The sequence below is a fragment of the Wyeomyia smithii genome, chromosome 2, assembly GCF_029784165.1.
Source record: "Wyeomyia smithii strain HCP4-BCI-WySm-NY-G18 chromosome 2, ASM2978416v1, whole genome shotgun sequence".
NCBI classification, from domain to species: Eukaryota; Metazoa; Arthropoda; class Insecta; order Diptera; family Culicidae; genus Wyeomyia; species Wyeomyia smithii.
In genome coordinates, this window is record NC_073695.1 from 174,249,798 (window position 1) to 174,275,795 (window position 25,998).

The window sequence follows — 25,998 nt, forward strand, 5'->3', positions numbered from 1 at the left end:
AAGGCATAATATCGAACGAGAAAATCGAGCTCAGTATCAATGATTGCGCATAGGCAGCATCACTGGTAAAATCATAATTTTTCACCCATACGCGTTCAAATTCGCGTGAGAATTCCAAAACTTCGACAATACAATATATTTATTCGAATTACTACAACCAGCATTTTCAGCTCAAGCGACAGGTTTATCACGTCATGCAAAAATTAGCTGGGACAGATAGTGCACGACTAGTGCATATAACATTATCATTTTCCAGTATAGCTACAACTATCCGAAGTATTTCAACGTGATACAATAATCAAAACAAAATTCATCCTCTACGATCAGCTGTTCGCACGACTTGCGCAGTGTTTGGTTATCAGCTGTTTCTGTTCACTTCATTCACGATGAACTACCACCCAGTGTGCCAGCCTTCCGGCAGGAGCATAGCAGCCAGCCAGTAGATTCATGTAGTTTCCCACCGAGGAGCCAAGTGAACTCTACGACCTTCAAATCTTCTACACGCGAGACAATTTACCGGATAGTGATGACGCTTGGGGGAGCTAAAATCGCATCGGAACAATAAAATCACTTCGTGTACGGTCGCGGCGCTCAGTCTAGCTTGATCTTCGGTTCGGAACGGTACTTTCCAGACGACCGCAGTTTGACCCATTGTATATGGAGCGTCAGTCCGCCGACGGGGAGTCCTTTTCAGTTACTGTGTTTGTGTCGGTTGTGTCAGTGTGTTTGTGCTGGGGGAAAAATTTCTAACAGGGAGATGTGTGCAGCACCAGCCATCAAGGAAGAAAGTATATAATGGAAAACGCTTAATTTTCCTGTTCTCGTCGATTCTGCTGGCTGTAGTCCATGCTACTTCAGAGTGAAAAGTTATGCTCGAGAAAAAGGGGGAAAATTGAATTCCTTTGTATGTAGAAGATTCGCTGATTTTAATGAAAGTAATTTTTCTTCGAATCATCTTCGACTCCTTCGAGCCAAATCGATGAGTGTTGGTGAATGATCTATAGAGGAGAATCAGAGTAATAATATCGAATCGGAAAACATGTGGAAAAATAAAGAACCCAGTTTCTGAGTTGTTATGTTTTATGTTCGTCCGGGCTATTTTTCTGTTTACCTTCTTCCGTGCTACTTTACTATCGGAAAAGTGTGTGATTTTTTTAGCTGCTGACGGTGTTCCAAAGTGTCCTTTCGCGATAGTATTTTCTTACATTTTCACCACCAGCAGAGAGTTAGTATTAAAACCTCGTGGCTTCTTCTAGTGTAAAATATTATGTTTACATCGGTATCTCTTCGGCAACCCCTATCCACAACCCTTTCGAGAATCAGGCAGGCCGAAGGATAACTCACTGGAATCAATCGCAACTTTGAGTGCTTATTTTGCGGTATACCGTCAAGCTTGGGGTTGAAAGAAAACATCCCCGTTGTCAGTTCATTTGTTTTATTGTTCCTGTTTCGCAATCCAGTCTCTGACCGCAGTTGACAACGATGGTGCAAAAATTGTATATCACAGTGAATAATTTACGTAAATTGGGGAAAATATGGATACAAATTTCCCTGGTCGCGCTGATTCTGAGTGCGCATGTGCTCGTTGTGACATCGCAGCAGCAATCGCAGCAGCAGCAACAACAACAACAATCGAAGGAATTACAACAGCAGCAATCACCGACCAATCTGCCATTGCCGCAGAAACGAGGTAACCACAGCCATTCAGTTTGTTTAATCTACGGTTTGATATGTAGAAACACACCAAACAAAACCTAAACATGGGAACGAAGTGAGCCTTTCCGAACAAACGTTCAAATGCAAACATTTGCCCCTCAGGCAGTGTGACAAAGGGCAAATTGAATTTGATTAAATGAAGAATACAAATGATACCGTTGCGTTTATGATTGAATTGTGTTACAGTTGAACGGATTATATGCATCTCATTTGGTGGACAGAACGCTTCGCCTAAAGTCGTCAGTTCCGAGAATTGTCTGCTGAGTAAATTGTTATTTTGATTTCGTGAACCATGATAACTGCGAATTTCGAATATAACAAAAGTGTATTGTTTTATTGTTGTACGAAATTATGTGTAATAGTAACTAGTAATGATAGAAAGACGTGGTTTTTCACATTTAAAACAACTTTTGAATTATTTTTAAAAGTTATTAAAAAAAAAATATTTGTTTCAAAGTTATTTTTATGCATAACGTGTTTATAACGAGTTTTTATCTTCAGTAATTTTTTTACTAGTTGTATTTTTTTTTAGTAAGTAACATTTTCTTATATTTCGAAAGACTTGTTTATTTATTTTTCATCAATCCTATGAAGAGTCCTTTTGAAAAATTTACATCGAATGACTACTATGAATAATTTTTGTATTCTGCTTTGGATAGCTGCAAATTACGACAAAATCTTTTAAAATGTCGTGGCATTTGATGAAGTATTGAACGTATGATGAATTCATTTATCTCGAAATTGTTTTGTATTTCAACAAAAATTGATTTAGTTTTGAGCAGTATAAATACAAGTGTATGGATGCGCGTGTATGGATTGTCGTTTCTCGGTCCTGAATATAAACAGCTTGAATTATATATAGGATTTGAAAAAAAAACGTGCAAATTGATAACTGTTTTTCGATTACGTTTTGGACCTGAACCCTTTTCAAACCGGGTGAAAAATAATTCTGCTTGGGAAACCCGAGATTACCTATCAAGCCGGGAGCCAACTTGTGGTTGTATAGCCGTGAACATATTCGCCAAAAACTCGAGCATGAGAACTTTCGGTTTCGAAAACATAGAGGTAAATTCATATGTGCGCGAGTATAAGCATATTTATGGAATCATACAAACACACATACATAAATGTCTTTATGTGGTTTTCAAACCGATGTAAAGGTTAAGGTTAGAATGATATTTTCAAGACTCTGGAGTGCAAAAAAATATACTAAAGTCTTTTTTCACGTAGAATTCAGAATTACTGCGTTTTTTTTTTTTTGATACGGATTTCACAATTTACGCGGAGTTCATAGGAAAGTTGGATTTTACGTGGTATGTTTTTAATGTTTTTTTTTTTGTTATATCGTTTGTTCTGTTGGGTTTTCATAATCCAATTCTTGAATGTTAATTAGTTTTCCTGAACCTTTTATTTTTATCCTATGTTCATTTTGATTCGAAGGTGGTAATAACATTGCTCTTACATACTGCGTTAGAGAAAAACACAAACATGTGCGCTTTAAGCAATGTTGAAAATGCATTGCTCATCGTTTTATGGAAACCCAAAAGATTTGAAGTTTCGCATGCAATAATTTTTTTCCTTCTCCAGGTTTGTTTCTCTCTAAACCTCATCGCGTATACCGCGAAAAAGACGCATTTAGACAAAACTCGTGCTAATCTGGAAAACCTGTTAATGATTCTGTAATCTTTCCCGGCAACTCTGGTCTCAATGAAATACCTTTTTATTATCAATTGATAAAGAGTGACGAAAGCTAGCGAGCAAAACACTGGCGTTTTCAATTTGTCTTTTGAGACTGGAAAGCTACGGAAGAGGTTCTCTATATGCAGTGCAGGACTGAAATGAACCTGAATGTTTATCGGACTGTCGTCCACCTAGCCTACCGTAACCGGCCAATCTTGGATGTGTGGATGACAGATGGCTCCTCAAGCAGCTCCTGCATTTCGTGGTTCATTCGACTTCTCCACGTTTCATTCTCCATCTGCAGTCCACCGAAGATGGTGCGCAATCCCTTCCGCTCGAAAACCGCAAGGGCGTGCTGGTCCTCTACAAACACAGTCCATGTCTCATGGTCGTGGTCTCGTGGTCGTGGGCTGTAGATGGCCAGCTTGGTGCGGCAGCGAATGTTACTCGACCGAAGCGTCCTCCGTAGACCACCCGAGTAAAGTTGAACAACAAAACGATAACATGATGTGATGTCTTGTTATCAAGTAAGCCAAATCCTATAACATGATATTCTATATTTAGATAACAGAGAAAAACAAAGTGAATCCAAAAATGCCATGATTTGTTATTCAGATGCCCTGAGAGCTGTTATCTTATTTTATTCGGGCAAAGTATGCGCAATTTCCCTGCCATAATGCGCTGATGAATTTCTTGTTGTCGGCAGTTACCAGTAAGCCCACGTACACGAGCTCGTCGACCACCTCGATTTCATCACTACCAACTTAAACTCAAGGTTGGAGGTTAGCACTGTCTTCTCGTGAACCCCTTCATTTCATGTACTTTGTCTTTAATGAATTGATGACTAGTCCAATCCATTTGTCTTCGGCCTATAGTCCAATGTACGTATCCGCCATCTTCGCAAAGGTCCTAACTAAAATGTCGATATCTTCGTGAATCCAAACAGTTGAAACGTCTTGAAGAATATCGTGTTACTCGTTAGTCCCCGCTCTTCTAATGACACCTTCCAGGGCAATATAGCAAAATAAGTAGGCATTGCCTGGAAAGCTTGTCACTCTTTTTGTAGATGGGACACACAATACATCCATCCATTCCTCCGGTACTTCATCCGTCCATTCCTCCGGTACTCCATTCCTCCGGTACTCGTTCTTCCGTCCAAATTTTGGCAATGACCCAGTGCACTGTTTTAGCCAGTGTTTTTCCACCGTATTTCAACAGCTCACTGGAAAGTTGGTCCACTCCAGCACCTCTTTTGTTTTTCAGACTTCTCCCCTTCTCCTCCACCTCCAGGAGATCGGCAGCTGGAATCCTGTTGTCTTCTGCTCGTGCACTAAGATCAATTGTCAAACCGTCATTGCGCGTTACTGCATCACCGTTCAGTCATCAAAGTGCTACTTCCATCTTTCGATCATCTCACACTCGTTTGTAGGGAGGTTGCCGTCCAAGCTCCTGTACATATCGGCTTGCGGCACGTAATCTTTACGGTTGTTTAGCTTCTCGTAGAACTTTCGAGTGTCGTTACCTTGGAACTATTGTTACGCGATCTCGGTCCTGGGCGCTTTTCCTTCGGAGGACTGAGTTTTGGCTATTCCGTGTCTGTCAGTATCGTTCCACGTTTGCTCTCGTACTCGTTCTTCTCATCGACTTACTGTTTGCATTCGCCGTCAAACCAGTCATTTCTATGATCCGGAGCTCTTATACCTAGTAGCGCTTTATGGCGGATCGATTGCTCCTCCAGCTATCTTCAAAAGTTTTGCGCCAAGCTGCTCTTCCATGGATAGCGCTGCATCCAGCTACTACGTGTATTTCTGTGCAAAACCGGCGTCCCGTAGTTGCTCAATATTTTGTCGCGGAGTTCGACACCGTCGAAAGTTTTGAGCACATGCACACAGCTACTAGGTAGTAGTCTGAGTCTATAATTGCACTGCGGTACGTTGATGATGTCCTTGCCTTGCCCAGTACTATGGAGCCGGTTCCTAGCTCGCTGATAGTATTACAACTCTAGTGGTTTTTCCATACCTTCTGTCCTGTCCTACAAAGTTTCTGCTGCGCTCATAGATTATCCATTCCGGAAAGCAGAACGATTTGCAGTTACATGTTCCAAGTTTCCAATCTGTGAGTATGCCCAATGTACCCCTCGTAACAGGAATCGCGTATCCAGTTATTCGGCATCACTGCATTCATAGGAGATGCCCTTATTAGCGCTGGCAACACGCTAGCCCAAGCCTACGCGCAGCATTGAATAGTCTCTTTCGACCATTGGCAGAGCTCGAGGTAAGTCGCATTGATATGCGAAGGTGTAAGTATTAAGTTCTGGCATGCTGGGTGATTCCCGTCCCAAGTATGACACTCACATTTTGGCGATCCTGCCAGGAGATCAATTCTGGGTAATTGGTTTCTTGGAGTTTGGCAAAAAAAAATACAGAACGAAAACGGGAATCACTTGGCATGCCAAAAAAAAAAAGTTATTTCTGAATAGCACGCAGCATGTGGTTGCATCGCCATTTTTTTTTTGGTACGAGTCGGCATGATCGTAAAAAACCGGGATTTTTGGTCAGTGAATACAAAATAAATAGGACAAGTTATACGTTGGAATGTTGGCATTAGATGGCTAATGCATTAAACCATGTTTTATGATTATGGTTAGTCTTTTTTTCACATAACTTATTTCCAATGAGCCGCGGAGGTCACGAGAGAGAAAAGGTTTCCGGAGAATCGCGGTTTTGGGATAATCGCAAAGAAAAACTCGTGCGGTAACGAGCTTTTTTTTCATATGAATCGGGACGATCGGTAATGAAAAGTCAGTTTTTTTTTCAATGGGCCGTGGAGGTCAGGAGAGAGAAAGACTTTCGGAAAATGGCGGTTTGGGACAATCGCAAAGAAAAACACTCGTGCGGTTACGAGCCACTCTCTCTTCCATACGAATCGGGAAGATCGTTAGTAGAAAGGTTTTCGAGTAGCGAAAATAAAAGACAAGGCTGATTTCCAACATTTCATGCATTTGATGAAAGCTATCCGAACCCTGACCGGTTTGTTTTGTTTAAAAAGCGAAGACAAATTGCAGGTTGCAATTGCGAAAAAAACATAGAGATGGAGGACGAAGGAAAATATGTACGAGCCGTTGACCCCGAAAATGAATGTGGCGATTTGGATTGTTCCAATCCAGACAACCGGAAACATGAAACAAACGTGTGTGAACGCAACTATGAGAGTGAACAGGATAACGAGAATGCCGATTCTATTACATCGGACTCTACTGAATCTTCAAATGAACTGAGCGATAGCAGTGAACATCTGGAGCCAGAGGATTCCGAAACAATCAAAGCAATATCAAAAAGGTCAAAATCTGGCACCAGTGGAAAGATCGAGCAGTTGGAAAAAGTTATAGCGGACCTTAGCAGAACACGTACGAACAACTCAGCAGTCGAAAACACCCCGAGGTTGACGCAAACTGGAGCATTTCTCACGACTCTAGCGACCGTCAAGCCGTAGTCAGATGGGATCATATAAGGCCCTTCCCGAGTGGTATTCCCGCAAACAAGATGTGGGAAGAGTGGAACATGATTATCGAGAATTTTGAAATTGCTGCATTTCTTGGGAACGCCGTTAATGCCGCACAGCGATCCAAGTTTGTTATTCCTTTGCTTGGGGCAAGAGCTTCAGGGCATCGTCAGAGCAGCAAAATTAAGACCAAGTTTGGATCAGCCCGACTGCTATTCAATTTTCGTTAGCAATGTCCAAAAATATTCACAATCAATGACAGACACCGGAGCAGAGCACGAAGCGTTTGCTGGAATGCAGCAGGGACTCGGAGAATCCGCAGTGGTCTACCACGCCAGACTTCAGGAGAAGCTTAGGTTATGCGGCTACAGTGCCACAGATCAAGAGCGCGTCGTCCGAGCCCAATTACTGGAAGGTCTTCGAAACACCGAACTTACCAAAAACGCAAGAATACGACATCAATTTTATCGTTCAGTCAGCTTCAAGGGAGGAGGCTCACGATGCGGAAGCAGCACAGACCAGAAATTTAGACATTTCCGCTGTCCAACAAAGAGATTGGAAACCGTTCTCCAGGATGAATCGAAAGCGCATAAGGGAGAATAATCGTGATGATAGACAGCAACAAAAACAATATCGCAGCTCTGACAGGGGGCCTATTGGGCGTCGCTACCGTTGTTCCCGTTGTAATCGACCTTCACACAGAGCCGGCACAGTTTGTCCGGCTCTAGACAAAAGCTGCAATGGATGTGATCAACGCGGACATTTCATTGCGACTTGCCGGAAGCGGCGCGTAAACAACGTGGTACGAGAGATAGATCAAGTTAACCCCCCTGGTTGGTCTGATGAGGAGAGAGACAAAAAGGTACTAAATAAGAATTCATAAGTTATTGGATATCTGTTATCTGTGATTAGAGGTAACAGAACATTCCGAGATATTGCAATCAAATACAATAAAGAACATGTGTATTGTCATACAATTGAATAAGAATGTTCCAAAATTGCATTATCACAGTGATATTAGGCCGCAGGCTCACAAACCTAACTAACAAATTTATGGCCCATTTTTTACTGTCCCATGCGGCTGTCAAAAAAATGGGTAAATCGAGTTTTCCCATTGAATGTGTTGGCTCACGTTTTGGCGAAAATGTTGAAAAATTACTCATTAATGAGTTCTCCTTCCTTACCGTGCAGGCTAAAGAGAAAAAGTGTGCGCAGAACTATTCAAAATGAATCAAAGCAGTCATGCCAGATATTTTTGAAAAAAGGCTGGAACTGCTCGAAAAACTGAAAAAGTCTGCTTGAAATCTTTCATACAACTTTTTTTTAAGTAACTCTGCCGAGTCTGTGTACCGGTTAGATATGTTCAACTTAAAAGCTCCACAACTCGAGTCAGCCCCTAAGGCCAAACTTAAGATTTCACATGATCATGGGGCAAGACATATGGAACGAATTGAGCATAGTGCCATCGATGGTATTTTTCACTTCTCATACAACTTTTTTTGAGTAACTATAACGAGTCTGTGTACCGGTTAGATATGTTCAACTTAAAAGTTCCACAACTCGAGTCAGACCCTAAGGCCAAACTTAAGATTTCACATGATGATGGGGCAAGACATATGGAACGAATTGAGCATAGTGCCATCAATGGTATTTTTCACTTTTCATACAACTTTTTTTAAGTAACTCTACCAAGTCTGTGTACCGGTTAGATATGTTCAACTTAAAAGTTCCACAACTCGAGTCAGACCCTAAGGCCAAACTTAAGATTTCACATGATGATGGGGCAAGACATATGGAACGAATTGAGAATAGTGCCATCAATGGTATTTTTCACTTTTCATACAACTTATTTTAAGTAACTCTGCCAAGTCTGTGTACCGGTTAGATATGTTCAACTTAAAAATTCCACAACTCGAGTCAGACTCTAATGCTAAACTTAAGATTTCACATGATCATGGGGCAAGACATATGGAACGAATTGAGAATAGTGCCATCAATGGTATTTTTCACTTTTCATACAACTTATTTTAAGTAACTCTGCCAAGTCTGTGTACCGGTTAGATATGTTCAACTTAAAAATTCCACAACTCGAGTCAGACCCTAATGCTAAATTTAAGATTTCACATGATCATGGGGCAAGACATATGAAACGAATTGAGCATAGTGTCATCAATGGTATTTTTCACTTTTCATACAACTTTTTTAAGTAACTCTACCGAGTCTGTGTTCCGGTTAGATATGTTCAACTTAAAAGTTCCACAACTCGAGTCAGACCCTAAAGCCAAACGTAAGATTTCACATGATGATGGGGCAAGACATATGGAACGAATTGAGCATAGTGCCATCAATGGTATTTTTCACTTTTCATACAACTTTTTTTAAGTAACTCTGCCAAGTCTGTGTACCGGTTAGATATGTTCAACTTAAAAGCTCCACAACTCGAGTCAGACCCTAAGGCCAAACTAAAGATTTCACATGATTATGGGGCAAGACATATGGAACGAATTGAGCATAGTGCCATCAATGGTATTTTTCACTTTTCATACAACTTATTTTAAGTAACTCTGCCAACTCTGTGTACCGGTTAGATATGTTCAACTTAAAAATTCCACAACTCGAGTCAGACCGTAATGCTAAATTTAAGATTTCACATGATCATGGGGCAAGACATATGAAACGAATTGAGCATAGTGCCATCAATGGTATTTTTCACTTTTCATACAACTTTTTTTAAGTAACTCTACCGAGTCTGTGTACCGGTTAGATATGTTCAACTTAAAAGTTCCACAACTCGAGTCAGACCCTAAGGCCAAACGTAAGATTTCACATGATGATGGGGCAAGACATATGGAACGAATTGAGCATAGTGCCATCAATGGTATTTTTCACTTTTCATACAACTTTTTTTAAGTAACTCTACCAAGTCTGTGTACCGGTTAGATATGTTCAAATTAAAAATTCCACAACTCGAGTCAGACCCTAAGGCCAAACTTAGGATTTCACATGATGATGGGGCAAGACATATGGAACGAATTGAGCATAGTGCCATTAATGGTATTTTTCACTTCTCATACAACTTGTTTTAAGTAACTCTGCCAAGTCTGTGTACCGGTTAGAAATGTTCAACTTAATAGTTCCACAACTCGAGTCAGACCCTAAGGCCAAACTTAAGATTTCACATGATCATGGGGCAAGACATATGGAACGAATTGAGCATAGTGCCATCAATGGTATTTTTCACTTTTCATACAACTTTTTTCAAGTAACTCTACCGAGTCTGTGTACCGGTTAGATATGTTCAACTTAAAAGTTCCACAACTCGAGTCAGACCCTAAGGCCAAACTTAAGATTTCACATGATCATGGGGCAAGACATATGGAACGAATTGAGCATAGTGCCATCAATGGTATTTTTCACTGTTCATACAACTTATTTTAAGTAACTCTGCCAAGTCTGTGTACCGGTTAGATATGTTCAACTTAAAAGTTCCACAACTCGACCCTAAACTTAAGATTTCACATGATGATGGGGCAAGACATATGGAACGAATTGAGCATAGTGCCATTAATGGTATTTTTCACTTTTCATACAACTTTTTTCAAGTAACTCTGGATCGGGAATGTACAAGGTAATGCGGTTAATTATAAGCAACAAATTAGTCGTTTGAGTTTTTTATCCGCCACCAAATAACTTGGTTTTTCAATTATCGAAACTTTCGGAATGTTTTAATTTAGTTAAAGCACTCATTCTCTTTTTGAAAGATGTTATTTTATTACTTATACAATTTTTAGTACCTGGAACGGTTCTTGGTACCTGAACCGGTTCAGGTTTATCTAGTCTTTAATAGATTGCGCTGCGGTAGTTTTGCGTTCTTTCCGTTTTATTTCCTCCTCGTTTAACTGCGAACCGGTTTCTGGTACCTGGCTGCGAACCGGTTCTTGGTACCTAGCTTGACGCCAGTGAAGCTCTAGCGGCCGTCTGGGCAGTAAAGCATTTTTCTTATTTTCTATTAGGCAGACATTTTACGCTACGCACAGATGCTCAGGGAGTGTCATTCATCCTAAATCGCTCCCGGGAAGAATCAAAAAGAGCCCTTACTTGAGCTGATGGCTGGGCGCTGCGGCTCAGCCCATATGATTATGAAATTGAGTATGTTCGAGGAAGGGACTACGTTGCGGATGCCTCATCACGGTTATATAATGGAAGTGACCTTCCTTTTAACGAAGAAACAAGTCCTTGGGAGATAGCTTCGCTACAAGCAAACACCGTTGGTGTCCAGACAAACACAGGAGTGATAGAAGCTACCACTAGAGATGAAACACTGCAGCTCGTAATACAATCCTTGCAGACCGGAGAATGGCCCCCTCATTTACGAAGGTTTGAGAAACTGGAAAGCGATTTAACTATTTCGTGATGGTATTGTTGTGAAAACTGGTTGTGTGGTAGTTCCCGAACAACTTCAGAAGAAAGCAATAGAGGTCGCACACATAGGCCATCCGTCAGCGGCAAAGATGAAATCTATCCTACGTCAACGAGTATGGTGGTCTGGAATGGCCGCAGATACTGAGAAGTGGGTGCAAGCTTGTGTTGTCTGCGCTGTAAATGGTCGGCCGGAGAAACCTACTCCAATGCAACGTACTTTTGCTCCAAAGGGCGTTTGGGAGACAATTGCTCTAGATTTTAACGGCCCATATGTTAAGTTCAGTGGAATATATATATACTTGTAGTTGTGGATTATCGATCACGGTATTTGATGGCAAAGCCTGTCAAATCGACAAGCTTCTATCACACTAAACATGCACTAGAAACGATTTTTGAAAGGGAAGGTTACCCGGCGAACATTGAAACCGATAATGGTCCACCTTCCAACGGAACGGAATAAAAGAGTTATTGTATGGAACGCAGAATTAACAGCATTTTTTCTACTCCCTTATTTCCTCAGCAAAACGGTCTCGTGGAAGGTTACATGAAGATAATAAACAAGGCAATGTCCACTGCATCTTCTAATAAAACTAACTACGTTGAAGAGCTTCGGGCAGCTGTAGATGCACATAATCTGCTATCCACAGGGTGACTAACATTGCTCCGGAAGAAGTTCTGACAAGCCGTAAAATCAAACGTAACCTTCCACTTTTACGCTACGAAAAGAGCGACATTATGAGGAATTATTGGAGCAGAGGGATAGTAAAGCTAAAGTACAAGCAAAACAGCGTGAAGATCTACGGCGAAATGCTCGGCCCTGTCGAGTAAAACCCGGCGATGATGTAATCGTCGAACGTTTGTCACGGGATAAAAGGAGAAACTCGATTTTGCCCTCTGCGGTACACGGTAGTTGAAGAACAAAACGGTAGTTTAACTTTAAAGAACGACGCAGGCCAAATTCTTAAACGCCATGTATCGCAAACGAAGAAGGTTTATCCGTGGCGCGACACTAATGACACGGAGCCATTGGACAGAACAAAAGGTGCTCAGCCGGATCAAAATGTCTTGCAACGTACAGTCCGAGAAAGAAAAACACCCGTGTATCTGCAGGATTACGTCAAGTCGATTGAAAGCAGATATCTGAAATTATAAATAAATTTAATAAATAACATATAATGTTACCTTCTTGTTGCAACTGGAAAGTTGGGAAAATTTCTCTGTTCTTTATATTTATCGTCCTAGTATTTATCAGCAATACTCAGAGGGAGAGATATGCGAAGAGAGTGTTGTGAGCCAAACGAACATGTCATAATTCGAGCCAAACGAACAAGAAAGGTAACACATTGAAAGGTATTGCAATAAGGTTCAATAAAGAGTCTACTTATTTTTACACGTTTTTCATGTTTTATTGCTAAAACATGAATTCAAAATGCTCCAAAGTAGCTTCATCACAGTGATTTTTACCTGGTGGTTCACAAACCCGTTGTATGGTCTACAGAATAATGATGAAAGTATATAAAATTAAACATAAACATAAAATTTAACACCTTCACGGTTTTTGTGATGCACTTTATTATTCCCCAGGATTTCCACCGTCACCATCAGTTATACGAGCCGAATAAAAAGTTAGTGAACATTGCGCTTTGAGAAGATATCTGGCACCTCTGATATGTGAAACCTAGTTGCCAAATCAGCGGTTTTTTTCATCGCTTATCTCTCCCTCTGAGGATCTCTAGTATTTATCGGTTTCAGTAAAAATGACAGCTTTACGGACTACTGAATAGTAGGTCTGTGCGAGATTACGCTGGTCTTCTGTATTTGGCGCTACATATTTCGATCTTTTTTTTAATCGATATGTGCGGTGCCGTAATACTAGAGGCAAGACAACCTTTTTAAAAAAAAAAAAAAAAATTTCACTCTATATTAACAGTGTTTTTGACCATAGGAGCAATAAGCCATTACAAATTAAAATATGTCGTTTAGGAAATAAATTAAGAGAGTAATGAGTAATTATCTTTTTTCGGTCTTACGATGAAATGATGATTTTTGAGTTTTAAAAATTATTCAATGTTTTTTTATGGAGAGGAAGGTGGATGTGAGCATGCCCAATGTACCCCTCGTAACAGGAATCGCGTATCCAGTTATTCGGCATCACTGCATTATAGGGGATGCCCTTATTAGCGCTGGCAACACGCTGGCCCAAGCCTACGCGCATCATTGAATAGTCTCTTTCGACCATTGGCAGAGCTCGAGGTAAGTCGCATTGATATGCGAAGGTGGTAAGTATTAAGTTCTGGCATGCTGGGTGATTCCCGTCCCAAGTATGACACTCACACAATCGTAGTCCTTATTTCGGTGCCTAGGTCTATGCCGATTGTTCCGATTCGTATTACCTCTTACGTTGTTTAGTTAAGTGGTTTAGTTTGCAGCTGCCCTACAGCTCGAGATAGCTTTCCTTGAAAGATTGTAGCTTCAACCCAATCCTGTGAATTTTGGTGCCCCTGGCGGGTACTTAAACGCGTCAACATACGTGAGAGTTCCCATAGTTATTGCTCGTCGGCTTCGTCGCTGTTATGTTTACGAGTAAACTCATTCAAGTCTCTGAAAAAAATGTTAGTGGCTGGGGGCACCAACATTCACAGGGACGGCTAAAAATCTATAATATTTTTTTTTTTTCTAATTTGAGCTTTAGGACCACACCTGTGTTGTCCAGTGCAACAAAGAATGCTAGAATAACTTTTGGAACTGTATGTCAATCTTCACAAAAATGGTGTTTTTTTGTTCTATTATTGGATAGACGTAGTAGTTTCATGCAGCACTGCGGCAGATTTTACTTGTTTTCTGTTTGCCTGAAGCAAAAACATTATATTATAAGCGATTAAAAAGGGAGCTATGTAGCCGCAAGGTTACAGAGACTGCTTTGGTAAGCGAGTGGTCGTGGGTTCGAATCTTAGTAGAATCAGGTCATTTGGTTGTCAATGAACTTCAGCATGGGTTTATTCTCAGGCTCCCCACCACGTACCTTTTCTTCAATCTGAACTCTACAGTGCCCCTGTTGACTCTCCTTCTAATAAAAATAAGTCCCTATTATAATAAAATTGGTTTTAGTAACGTATGAAAGTTCTCTCCAGGGACTTGTAATTAGGCGATGTTGTTAGAAGGACAGAGGCTCGGTATAGTAGAGCAGTAAGTTTGAAACGGAGAGGTAAAACTTACACAGAAGCACGGATATGAATGATAAGCGTATCACTTACTTCTCAATAGTGATACTGCCAATAATATGAAGTGCGGAGTACAGAAAATACCTGGGCAATATCACAATAGATCTAATCTCTGGTCGCAGTGATGAGTCCACACAGGAAAAACAAGGTTATAACAAAATTACCTCTTGCTGTTTTGAATACATATAAAGTAGAGATGGTTGGGTTTCGGGTTTTCAAACCCGTAACCCAAACCCGACCCGTACCCGTCGGGTTCGGGTTTGAAAATTTTCGAAAGTTTCGAGTTCGGGTCGGGTTCGGGTTTAAAAATTTTTGAAGGTGTCGGGCACGGGTCGGGTTCGGATTTGGTGGAAAAAAAATTTTCGGGTTCGGGTTTGAAAATGCCGGGTCTGAAAACCCGAAACCCGACTATATCAAATAGGCATTTTTATGAGATAATGATGTCTTATTTCATGCAGCTGTAAAAATCACTAACATTTCAATACCATTTGAGGTGCTGAGCTTCAGGGCAGCTTCAAATTGGTACAAAAAATCGACCCCCAAAAAAATCTCGGGTGAAACCACAGTTACGGGTTCGGGTTTAAAAAAAATGAAAATTTTGGGTTCGGGTTGGGTTCGGTTTTGGTAAAAAAAGCTTCGGGCTCTTGTCGGGTTCAAGTGTCAACCGAAAAAAAATCGGGTGCGGGTTTGAAAGAAGCCAAACCCGACCATTTCTAATATAAAGCAAGCCTAAGCTGCGTTGACATCGTTGTCAGTATGCGAATAACATTCTCAGTATGTGTTAGTGCACTCTTTTTGCTTTCATTATTACGGTATATTTCTTGTCATTAGTGTACAACACAACACGTGTTTCTCAATGTGCACAACTCGGTATATGAAGTTATTCGTCCCAGATATACAAATCGAATAGATCGTGTTATATTCGTACTCATATTGGTAATGAATTAGATTTTTTGGCAGAAAAATAAATAAAATGACAGTGTATGCACTCCTACTCTCGCTCAACTCAACCGCTGCCGAAGTAGTTCCTTCCACCACACTTTCGCTCTCAGCGCACCACACCTCTGCTGATACTCAGGCGACATGATATTCATCTGTTGCTATCGCCCATAAAATGACTGTTCGACTGACAGCTGGCTCTGCACTAAAAAATAATGATGATGATTTGTAGGCAGCATTTTAACCTATCAAAATTAAGATTTTATTCACTAAACGGTAGATTCAAACTCACAAAATACAATTCCAACACGCTATCGAAATACCAAATCCTATAAAAACATAACCTCAAATTTTAAACTAAACCGGATCACATATATTTGCAATTTCATATGTATTTTTTTGACAGGAAACAGGCTACTAGATGCTGCTGAAAGTTTCTAACCAGCTGTATTCTTCTTGACACTAAGAACATCCAGTTTACGCAAATATCGCACGAATAACAGTCTCCTGTGTATATCAGCCTTGGGTAAAAATTAAATCTATCATCATTTTTTCAGTTCTGAAGTTCAAATCCAGAAGTCGCTTGATCGTTTTTAGTTTCGCGTTAAATCGCCAATACGCCGGTCGTTAGGGGAAGAAAGGATTGGCGATTTAACGCAAAACTATAAACGACCGTGCGACTTTTGGATTTGAAGTTTAGAACTAGAACAAATAGGTTAAATTTTTAGCCAAGGCTGATATACACAGGAGACTGTTTTTCATGCGATTTTTGCGTAAAATGGATGTTCTTGACGTCAATAACAATGCAGCTGATTATAAATTTTATGCAACATCTAGTAGACTGATTACGGCCAAGAAAATACATATGAAATAGAAAATATATGAGGATCGTTTTCGTTTTTAATTTGAGATTATAATTTTACAGGAGTTGGTAGGTATATAGCGTGTTGAAATTGCATTTTCTTAGATTGTATCTATCGTCTGGTGAAAAAAAAAAAAAAACAGAATATTAAAAGTTTCCAGAAACGTGAACTCGTGATTACTCTCTTCAAATAGAATCTCGTTGGGTGAATCATCAACATCATTTTTACTGCAGCGTCAGCTGTCAGTCGAACAGTCATTTTAATCGACTATGGAGAGACAAACACAACGTCTCTCAGAGCTGATGTTGTTGTTTTCTCCCAGAAACCTATGGTGCATCATCATTGGGACCATCCATTAATGGTGTCACGCATTTAGTAGGGGGAGGGGGTTTCGATTATTGTGACATTCTGTGACATATTTTTAGCTTGAGTGTAATATCACATTTCAACTCAAAAAAATGAAGAAGATTCATCGCTATACCACAGAGTTCAACTCAGAATTATTTATCATCATTCGTTCATAGTTCTACGATCCCTTTTTTGTTTAAGATTTGCTTAAGATAAAATAAATGCCTTTTTCTCGTTTAAAAAGCATAATGTGCGTTAGTTCTGTTTCACCGTGCATTATTATTGATATTTGGCATTCCGTCATTTCGCTCAGTCATTGGCTGCTGCTAATCAATCCCCGGGACACCGTGTATTTTCTGCCAGATCTCGCTCCACCTGGTCTACCCATCTTGCTCGCTGCGCCCCTGGTCGTCTTCTTCCTGCCGGATTCGAGGCAAAAAGCATCTTCGCAGGGTAGTTGTCCGGCATTTTTGCAACGTGCCCTGCCCAGCGTATCCGACCTGCTTTGGCCACCTTTTTAATACTTAGTTCACCGTAGAGTTGCGCGAGCTCATGGTTCATCCTTCGCCTCCATTATCCGTACTCTTGCACGCCGCTAAAGAACGTCCTTTCTACCCGTCGTTCGAAAACTCCGAGCACTCGCAGGTCCTCCACGAGCATTGTCCACGTTTCATGCCCGTAGAGAACAACCGGTCTTATGAGCGTTTTATTCAGGTTACACTTCGTGCGGAAGCTTAGTCTGTTCGACCCCAATTGCTTGTGGAGCCCATAGTAGGCACGACTTCCGCTGATACCACGCCTCCGGATCTCACGGCTGGTATCATTGTCCTCGGTTACCAGTGTGCCTAAATAGACAAACTCGTCGGCTACCTCGAACTCATCGCCGTCGATTGTAATGCTACTGTCTAAACGATGTCGGTAGGTTTTTATTCCGCCGGCTAGCATATACTTCGTTTTAGACGTATTTTTCTGCAACCCAATCCTCGCTGCTTCGCGTTTTAGTCTGGTGTACTGTTCTGCCACCGCCGCAGTTGTTTTGCCGACAATGTCCATGTTATCAGTAAAGCAAACGGACTGACTGGATTTGTTGAAAATCGTACCCCGCGTGTTGATGTTCGCTCGATTCATTACGCCCAGTAGCGCAATATTAAATAACAGGCAGGAGAGATCATCACCCTGTCGAAACCCCCTGCAGGATTCAAATGGACCCGACAATCCACCCGAAATCCGCACACAGTACTGCGTCCCATCCACCGTAACCTTTATCAGTCTAATCAGCTTCCCCGAAAAGCTGTTTTCGTTCAGTTTCACCGTACATGATTATAAATGACAGCGCACTTTCATTCATTTTTAGTCTCTCCAAATATCTTAAAATAACAATATAGTTCACTCTCGAATTTCCCATATATTTCCGTGAAGACAGACAGGGAACACCCCCTCTTGTGGTGAAAAAGGTAACTAAACTCATTGCACAGTGGTACAGTAAGGCAATTTAGGCGGACATAAGCTTTTCGTTGCGATTTTGGTTTGCGGTTTAGAGCCATAGTTTTTGTAAAAAGTTTTTTCTTATACATAGTCCTAGTCCTCTATTTATGTGCGAATGAAAATTAGGGTGGTCCTAAAATCAACGAAATAAAAACAAACTAACTTGTTTTTATTTGCATAAATAATTGTAAACATTCTTTGGCAAACTTGTAGACCAACTTATTCTAAGTAACTTTGTAAAAAAAACTTTTTTGTAGACATCAAATTTGGTTTCCAAAAACAGTCTTTTCGCTCTACTTTTCCAATTCAAATATAAAAACAAAGTTTTCTTCGGTAACTTTAATAAAAAATACGCCAATTTTGACGAAAAAACATTGTCGATATATTGTACAGATGAAGAGTTTTCACTATTTCTATTTTAGGCCCTTTTGATATATTGATGTCTCCGTTTAGGGCAAACATAAATAATATTTTTTGGTATCATTTGAAAGAACAAATCTCGCGTAATTTTTTAAAAGGACCTATCTTACATTGAGAGACTCTCTTTTTTTACTTTCTCTTTGATCAATAACTATGTTATATTTCCCATATTTCATGACACTCAATGCATAGTAAGCAAGACAGTATTACAATCTCTCGATTAAGGGAAGAAAGTTTGGAAAATATTTATAATGACGACGTAAATAACGAAACAAAGTGAGAGAGGAGAGAATCTCTCATTGTTACTTAGGTCCTTTTGAAAAATTACGCGAGAAATATTGTTTAAATATTGTGAAGAAATACCAAAAGTTGCCTAAAATTAGTTGATCTACAACTGTACCGATGAATGTATACATTTATTTCTTCAAATAAAAAAGTTAGTTTTTTTATTTAGTCAATTTCAGGACCACCCTTATTTTCATTTGCACATAAAAATAGACTAAATATAAGAAACAAGTTCTTAGAAAAAAATTTTACTCTACAACCACAAAATCGCATCGAAAAACTCATGTCCGTCTACATTGCCTTACTGTACCACTGTGCATTGTTGTTGAATTTCTGTGAGCGTTGACATTCTCACACACGAAACCGAATTTACTCAATTTTAGATTTAGTTGACTCAATTTCATACTTTCACAGAAAAAAATATGTTGCAGACTTCGTGCGTATAATGTTTGTATGTAAAACTAACACCATTCCGGGAGTTAAATATTGATAATATAATAGATGTAGCTTATCGAGGCACGAAGAAGAAATATTCAAATAATCAGGCCACGACGTGTAAATGATAAACTAATTCCAAGTTGTTATATACGTGGTTCCCTGTGTAACTTCACTAGCTCAGATCCATAACGGGAAGCAACTACGAAATGTGCGGTCGTCAAGCTCAAGCTCAATAATCAGGCCACGAAGTGTACAATTAAATGAATGTTTCAATTATCTCGTGGAAAAGATAAAAGAAGAAACCGCACAATGGTTGTCAATAGTCGTATATGGTTGTTGTGCAACTTTTAGCTATAAATTTAACAATTTAAGTATGGATACATATAATGTTGTAATTGGTTTAAAAGCTTTATTATATTATATACAAAAGATATTCAACAAAACAAACATAATTAGTGATAACAACTGTTATGCAAAAACTATTATTTAATGTTTAGTTTTCTTCGTTTTTGAAGTATTTTTTTGTTTATTTTTATCCCTCCGAATTTTTTGCTCTCCAGTTCTAATCGTCGTATTCATCACTTGCAGCTTTGCTTTAACCAGAATATTTATGTATTTATTAGCTGACCCGACAAACTTCGTCCCGCCTATTTTTGTGTTTAATTTAATAAATTTCAACATTCCAAATTTATTGATTTCTTGCGATTTGTTTATATCGTTTGAAATGATTGGTTTTATCGGAATGACAACATCCTCGACTTTTGCCTTTAGTACATCACCTCTATTCCGAAAACACTCATATTGGGTGGTATTCAGTTATTTTCGTTGTTTTCCAGAAACTGAAAGTGGTTATCTTCGAATTCAAGATGGTGTCCAGGGTCAATGCTTGGCTTCTATACATTATTTCGATCACGGAAATATTCATATACAGTAGTATTCGGCTGTTTTCCAGAAGTTGCCATCTTACAATTCAAAATGGTGTCTGAGGTCAATTTTTAGCTTCATGCATCATTCTGGTTAAAGAAACACTCATATTGGGTGGTATTTGGTCACTTTAGGCTATTTTCCAAAAACCGGAAGTCACCACCCTAGATTTTAAAATGGCATTTGGAGACAATTTCTGCCCACTGATCGTCATTCTGGTTTAAGAAACACCAATAATAGGTGTTATTGAGTCATTTCGGCTGTTTTCCAGGAATCGGACGTCACCATCTTAGAATTAAAAATGGTGTCTGCGGTCGATTCTAGCTCCTGTGTATCATTCTGGTATCGAAGCATCTCATATTGGATGGAAATCGATCGGTTGAAGAAATACCCATATTGGGTGGTATTTGGTCATTCTCGGCAGTTTCCCATTCACCGGAAGTCGTCATCTTACAATTCATAATGTTGTCTGAGGTCGCTTCGTAGCTTCAGTGCATCATAACAATCCCGGAAATACCCATAATGAGTGTTATTTGGTCTTTTGCAACTGTTGTTAAGGAACCGGAAGTCGCCATATTGGATTTCAAAATGGCATTTGCAGACAATTTCTGGCCTCTTAGCATCATTCTGGTTAAAGAAACACCCATATTTGGTTGTTTTTGGGTAATTTTCGGCAGTTTTCCAGTCACCAAAAGTCGCCGTTTTACAACTCAAAATGTTGTCTGAGGTCGATTTGTGGTTTCAGTGCATCATCACGATTTCGGAAATACCCATATTGGGTGATATTTGGTCATATCTCGCTGATTATCAGAAACCGGAAGTCGCCATCTTGGATTTCAAAATGGTATTCAGAGACAATTTCTGGCCTCTGAGCGTCATTCTGGTTAAAAAAACATCCATATTAGGTGGTATTTGGTCATTTTCATCTCTTTTCCAGTCACTGGAAGTCGCCATCTTACAATTCAAAATGTTGTCTGAGATCGACAAACGTACAAACCGTGGAACACCACCCAATGATTGCCTCATACATAGGCGGACTTTATTATTATAAAATATTCAGCCGAGTCCACTTCACAATAAAATGTGCATTTTTTTCAGTGTACCCATTAGGGTAATATTATTGTCAAAAGTTACTCTTTTTGCATGTCGTGTAGAACAAAATCAGAAGTGGCGCACCTAGCGGTCGAAAAGGTGACTAACGCTTCTGTCATTTTCAATTTGTCTTTATAATTTCACGTAAGTGAACTATATTGGTATTTAAGATATTTGGTCTCTCTCAATCCTGCTAATATGTGGAAAAGATTTGGGTTGCGAATTGATTGGAGAAGAGGAACTGATTATGGATGGTCCTTCAGAAATCAGCAATGATACTGCAGATACTGCCTCTGCTTTCTATGTCGTCGATACGCGACTCCATCAACAGAATCCTTGGACTAAGGATTAAACGCCTTTTCTAGTTATTTTTTATAATCTTCTTTTCCCTTCAGTCTCAGTTTTTCTTTCAGCATAATTAGTCTTATTTTAAGAAAATGCATTTTTTACAAATTTCTCATTTTTCAGTCAGTTATAACCAAAGAAGAGGGGGGTTAAAAATTTTCCGCAATTAAGTGGAGCGGAGGGGGGGTCGAGGAAGTTGTGACAGTTTGTGACAAGGGGAAGGGGAAGAGTTAATGTTTTTCCAAAATTTGCGTGACATCATTAATGGATGGTCCCATTTCATTTCATTATCAAGTTGAGTCACGGTCTGTAACACGTCAGGATCTGTGCAGATTGATATTAAACGACGATTGACTCATATTCGTCCCATTTCCATCACTGCTAGTGTGTGTGCAGGGAACTTTCATTTCAAAGCAAACTTCCACCTTTAAATGATGGAGTGCGCTGTTTGATTTGACGCTTGTAATTTGTCAATCCAGAGATGCCAGTTTTGTTGATATGATGTTTCTGCCTAAAGAGTAAGAAAGTTGAAAAAATAGTACACAGTTCATCTCCTCGTAGTTCACCTTGTACTTGTACGGGTGATGTTTCAATCTAAATAAACTTCATAGATTGCAGTTATAAAATTGGACAAAATCTTTGAGCAGTTGGTGTACCCATTTAGCGAATGCAAATAATCAAAATGGCTACTTGATTAGCGCAAATGGAGAGCCCTAGAGCTCAAACTAGATAAAATAAAAATAAATAAAAGCTATTCAATCGTTTCTGTGAGTTGCGGTGCCCGAAGGAAAGATAACTTTTCAGAGACCTCAATGTTTTCCCTAGTTTTCCCGGAAGCAAACGTAGAAGCGACGAAACCGGCGAGCAAATATTATGCTACCTTTTGACATACTTCTGTATATACTAGGGTAACCGTCGTCTGTTGATTGATGTTGATTGATGATTGGTTGATGATGTTGCTGATGTTGATAGCGTCATCAATATTAGGTCTTGCATTCAAGACATATCAAACCATTCGGCCCAAAGTTTTAGTTCGATAAAATATCGCGATGTTATTTCAAAGTTGTCAAAAAAGCCAGGATCACATCAAAAGCTTCATGAAAATAGCGGGCACGTTTCGTACTATATTTTTTAGCAAAAAGTTCAAAACTTTTTTGAACTCAAACGATCGGTTCACTGGTTATACAGAACCTTGAAAACAGATTTTTACCCTATACTGCACATAGTCATCTTTGCAAACACATACTTAAAGATTTTTTCTAATTTTTGTAAACTCCACGGGCAGGAAAAGCAATTACCTAGTTTATTCAACTAAGTTTATGGACTAGAAAAAGGTATAACAGCGAAACAAGCAAAATCTGCACAAAATGTTTCAGTATCCCAGTTTCGGATATAACGGCTGCCACTGCCCTAGGACTGAACCAGTGAAAATCTCATTATTTCGATGCTGGAAATAGTCTGCGCTTATGATAGTGAATTTAATCCCCGGGTCTAATTCGGTACTAAAACACAAGTACTCCAGTTGATTGCAGCAGCACAGGTTTTGTTTTCTGGTCTATTGTTATTTTTACAAAAGGACCTCACGGAGTTCTGTGATGAAGCTTATTTTAGAATGGTTCACCTCAATAGTTTTAATTTAAAAAAAATATAAGTCTCATGTTGAACGAAAGGTCAACTTTCAGTTTCAGCTGAGCACATCCCATTCTAATGAATGTTTCTCATTTCGCCAAGATTCGTCAAGACAAGCGCAAAACCGATGTCCTTTAAAGCAAATTTCCGCTCACCGAAGTCAAACATAATTGGTTTGGTGCTCCTGGGAGTCGGCACGTGACTTCGGCTTTGTACATGCTGAGAATATAAAGTTTGACAGCATGCGACCTTGTAGAAAAATCACACTTAAAGAACAGTATAAAGAATTCAACTTCTTCCTCACGTGTCGAGGCCGGCAGCGGTTTGCAAAGCGACGGACGGTAAACGCGAGTGGAAACTTTTCGGACCATAATGAACTGGCAAATAGTTTTCCATTTTACGAACAATTCCCGCTAACAGAAGCATGTTTTCGTTTCTTTCACCGAACTGCCTGTCCCGAACAGACAAGTGGAATGATCGACGTGAATCTAAACACCGCAGTGCAGTGCGAATGAAAACACGTATGTAAGTTATATGAGTGTAGATGAACTTTTCAGCACTGTGAAAAAGATACAATAGTTTTTTTTGCTCTCATTCCTTTAATAAGTAATCCGTGCCAACTTTTAAACTCTTTTGAAAATGTGTGATGACAGTAAAAAAATTTACATTTCTCCACTTTCGACTGTTCGGGCTCAAATAATCCAAGCATCTGAATAAATTCAGCACCATTCCCAGACACACAATTCCACGAATCCAGTAGTGTATTGGATGATTTGAGCGGCAAAGGGAAACGTGAATGGATGGGAGGATGGCAACGAGTATGAGCATACCATTAGTGGCCGGTATGTTATGATATACTTTCCACATTCGACCTTTTGCGTCATAAAAGGGTATGTACATCGAGTTGGTTGTACTTCCCAATCTAGCGCAACTATTTATGGTTATCTAAGACCGCAAGTCGCTTCAGAAAAGTAGGATTCGTCCGTCATAACGTTCCACGACGACTTTCGAACAGAACGGTAACCGTACCCCGAATGTTTAATCTTGCATTCTGGTATAAACATAACGGTTGCGAATGTTCGACCATGACTGGAGAGTGAAATTAGGTAAAAAATAATTGTACGATGCTGTGTTGGTATCGCAAAAGCTAACATTTTTTATGGAAGCAAAAGCAAACCGGGAGAGTTTTCTGCCCGTCTTAAAACTAGGTCGAGCACGTTTTTCGGCGTGTCTGAGACGTTACAATGGATTTGGCATTTCAGTCAGCTGTCATGTGTATATTCCACACAATAATTTTGTGCACTGAGCAAATTTATAGCAAGAGGAAAAAAGCACACGAATATAGAAGAAAATCGATTTCATTTTGTTTAGATTTCATGTTTTATTAGCTTAAACTCTTTGAAACAATCGAACTAATTGCAACTAAGGTCAAGAATTCTTCCGTTCCATTATATCTGCTGTATAATACAGCTGATTTTATTAGCAAAATTTTATGTATTTTGCACATTCGACCACGGTATCGTTAGGATTGCGCTTTCTATTTTACTTACAATTTGCTGTTAGCTATGGCTCGGGCTTCTCTCAGATGGACTGTACCAAAGTCCACAATAACCACTGAAAATATGAATCAGCTCCCGGTGGAATGAAACTCGTCCAGGCATGTCAAATCCGTAGTAACGAATTGAACCATTCTCTCAATTATTCGAAAGATCATATGACTTTCGAGGGCGTACTTCTGATTTGTGGCTTATGTACTTTCCGGAGAAGAACATGGTTCTTTATATTTCGATTCGATAAGCGCTTTCTATGTCTGCTGCTGCGAGCTTTGTTCCGCGCTCCGTTTCACAGTCTGTAAACCTGTGTACCGTGAAGCCTCTATTTGGCAGGTATCATCATACCTGAACGGAATGCCTCCAACCAGCCATGTCGTTCCATTAAAAAAACTCCGTAAAATGCTCAGAACATAGTGGAACGGTCTTCATCGCTTGAATTGGAACTAACAAGCGCATACGACGTTTTTGCTTCATCAAGAGCTTACGAACGGCCACAGACTGGTGAAAGCGTTCGTCTATGCTCACCATGACAGCAGCCTCGTCCTGTGATTATTCGTTCAATACACTGTTGGGGTGAAAATTTCGAATAGGTACCACTCAGAAAAGATTTGAATTTTGAATTGTGGCCGGGAAACGTAATCTCTGGTGGAATGGATATGGCATTTTTTCCTCGCGTCTCAATCTGCACATTTTGCTTTATTGTCAATGACGACACAGTCTAGCATAAAAAGTGTTGGTTCGTGTTAGTGGATAACTACATTCGTCGAACTTTCCTCTCAAACGATGTTCAGAATGTTCGATACAGTTTTGATCAATCAGTAGAGCGCCAATTGGTCGATAAACAACAAAATGTGCTACGCCTCTATTGAGTCGAAATAGAATGTTGTCTGTTGATCAAAGAGATGTGTCGATGTATTTTTTTTTTTCAAAAAAGTTCTCCGGAAATCCATCCAATTAGTAGCTTTTCGGATAACTGTGAGTTTTAAATTTTTCAACGCGTTCGTTACTCCAATCGGAAGAGTAATTTATTGCCCCTGCTGCTCTACGTGGGGTCTAAATTTATTGCCTTTGAGGTGATTCACGGATTGCTCAAACCGATATATTTTTAATTAATTTCCGCTCGTATTGCGCCTGCAA

General features: G+C 39.7%; 1 protein-coding gene across 1 annotated transcript in view; it reads left to right on the forward strand.

The window, feature by feature from the left end:
• Nucleotides 1–584: 584 nt before the first annotated feature.
• LOC129722659 (uncharacterized) overlaps nucleotides 585–25,998 on the forward strand; it is a 136,633-nt gene continuing 111,219 nt past the window's right edge. The window contains exon 1 of the mRNA XM_055676278.1: nucleotides 585–1,690. Within this exon, the coding sequence (XP_055532253.1) occupies nucleotides 1,483–1,690 (208 nt within the window). The 5' untranslated portion in view covers nucleotides 585–1,482. The remainder of the gene's footprint in view (nucleotides 1,691–25,998) is intronic.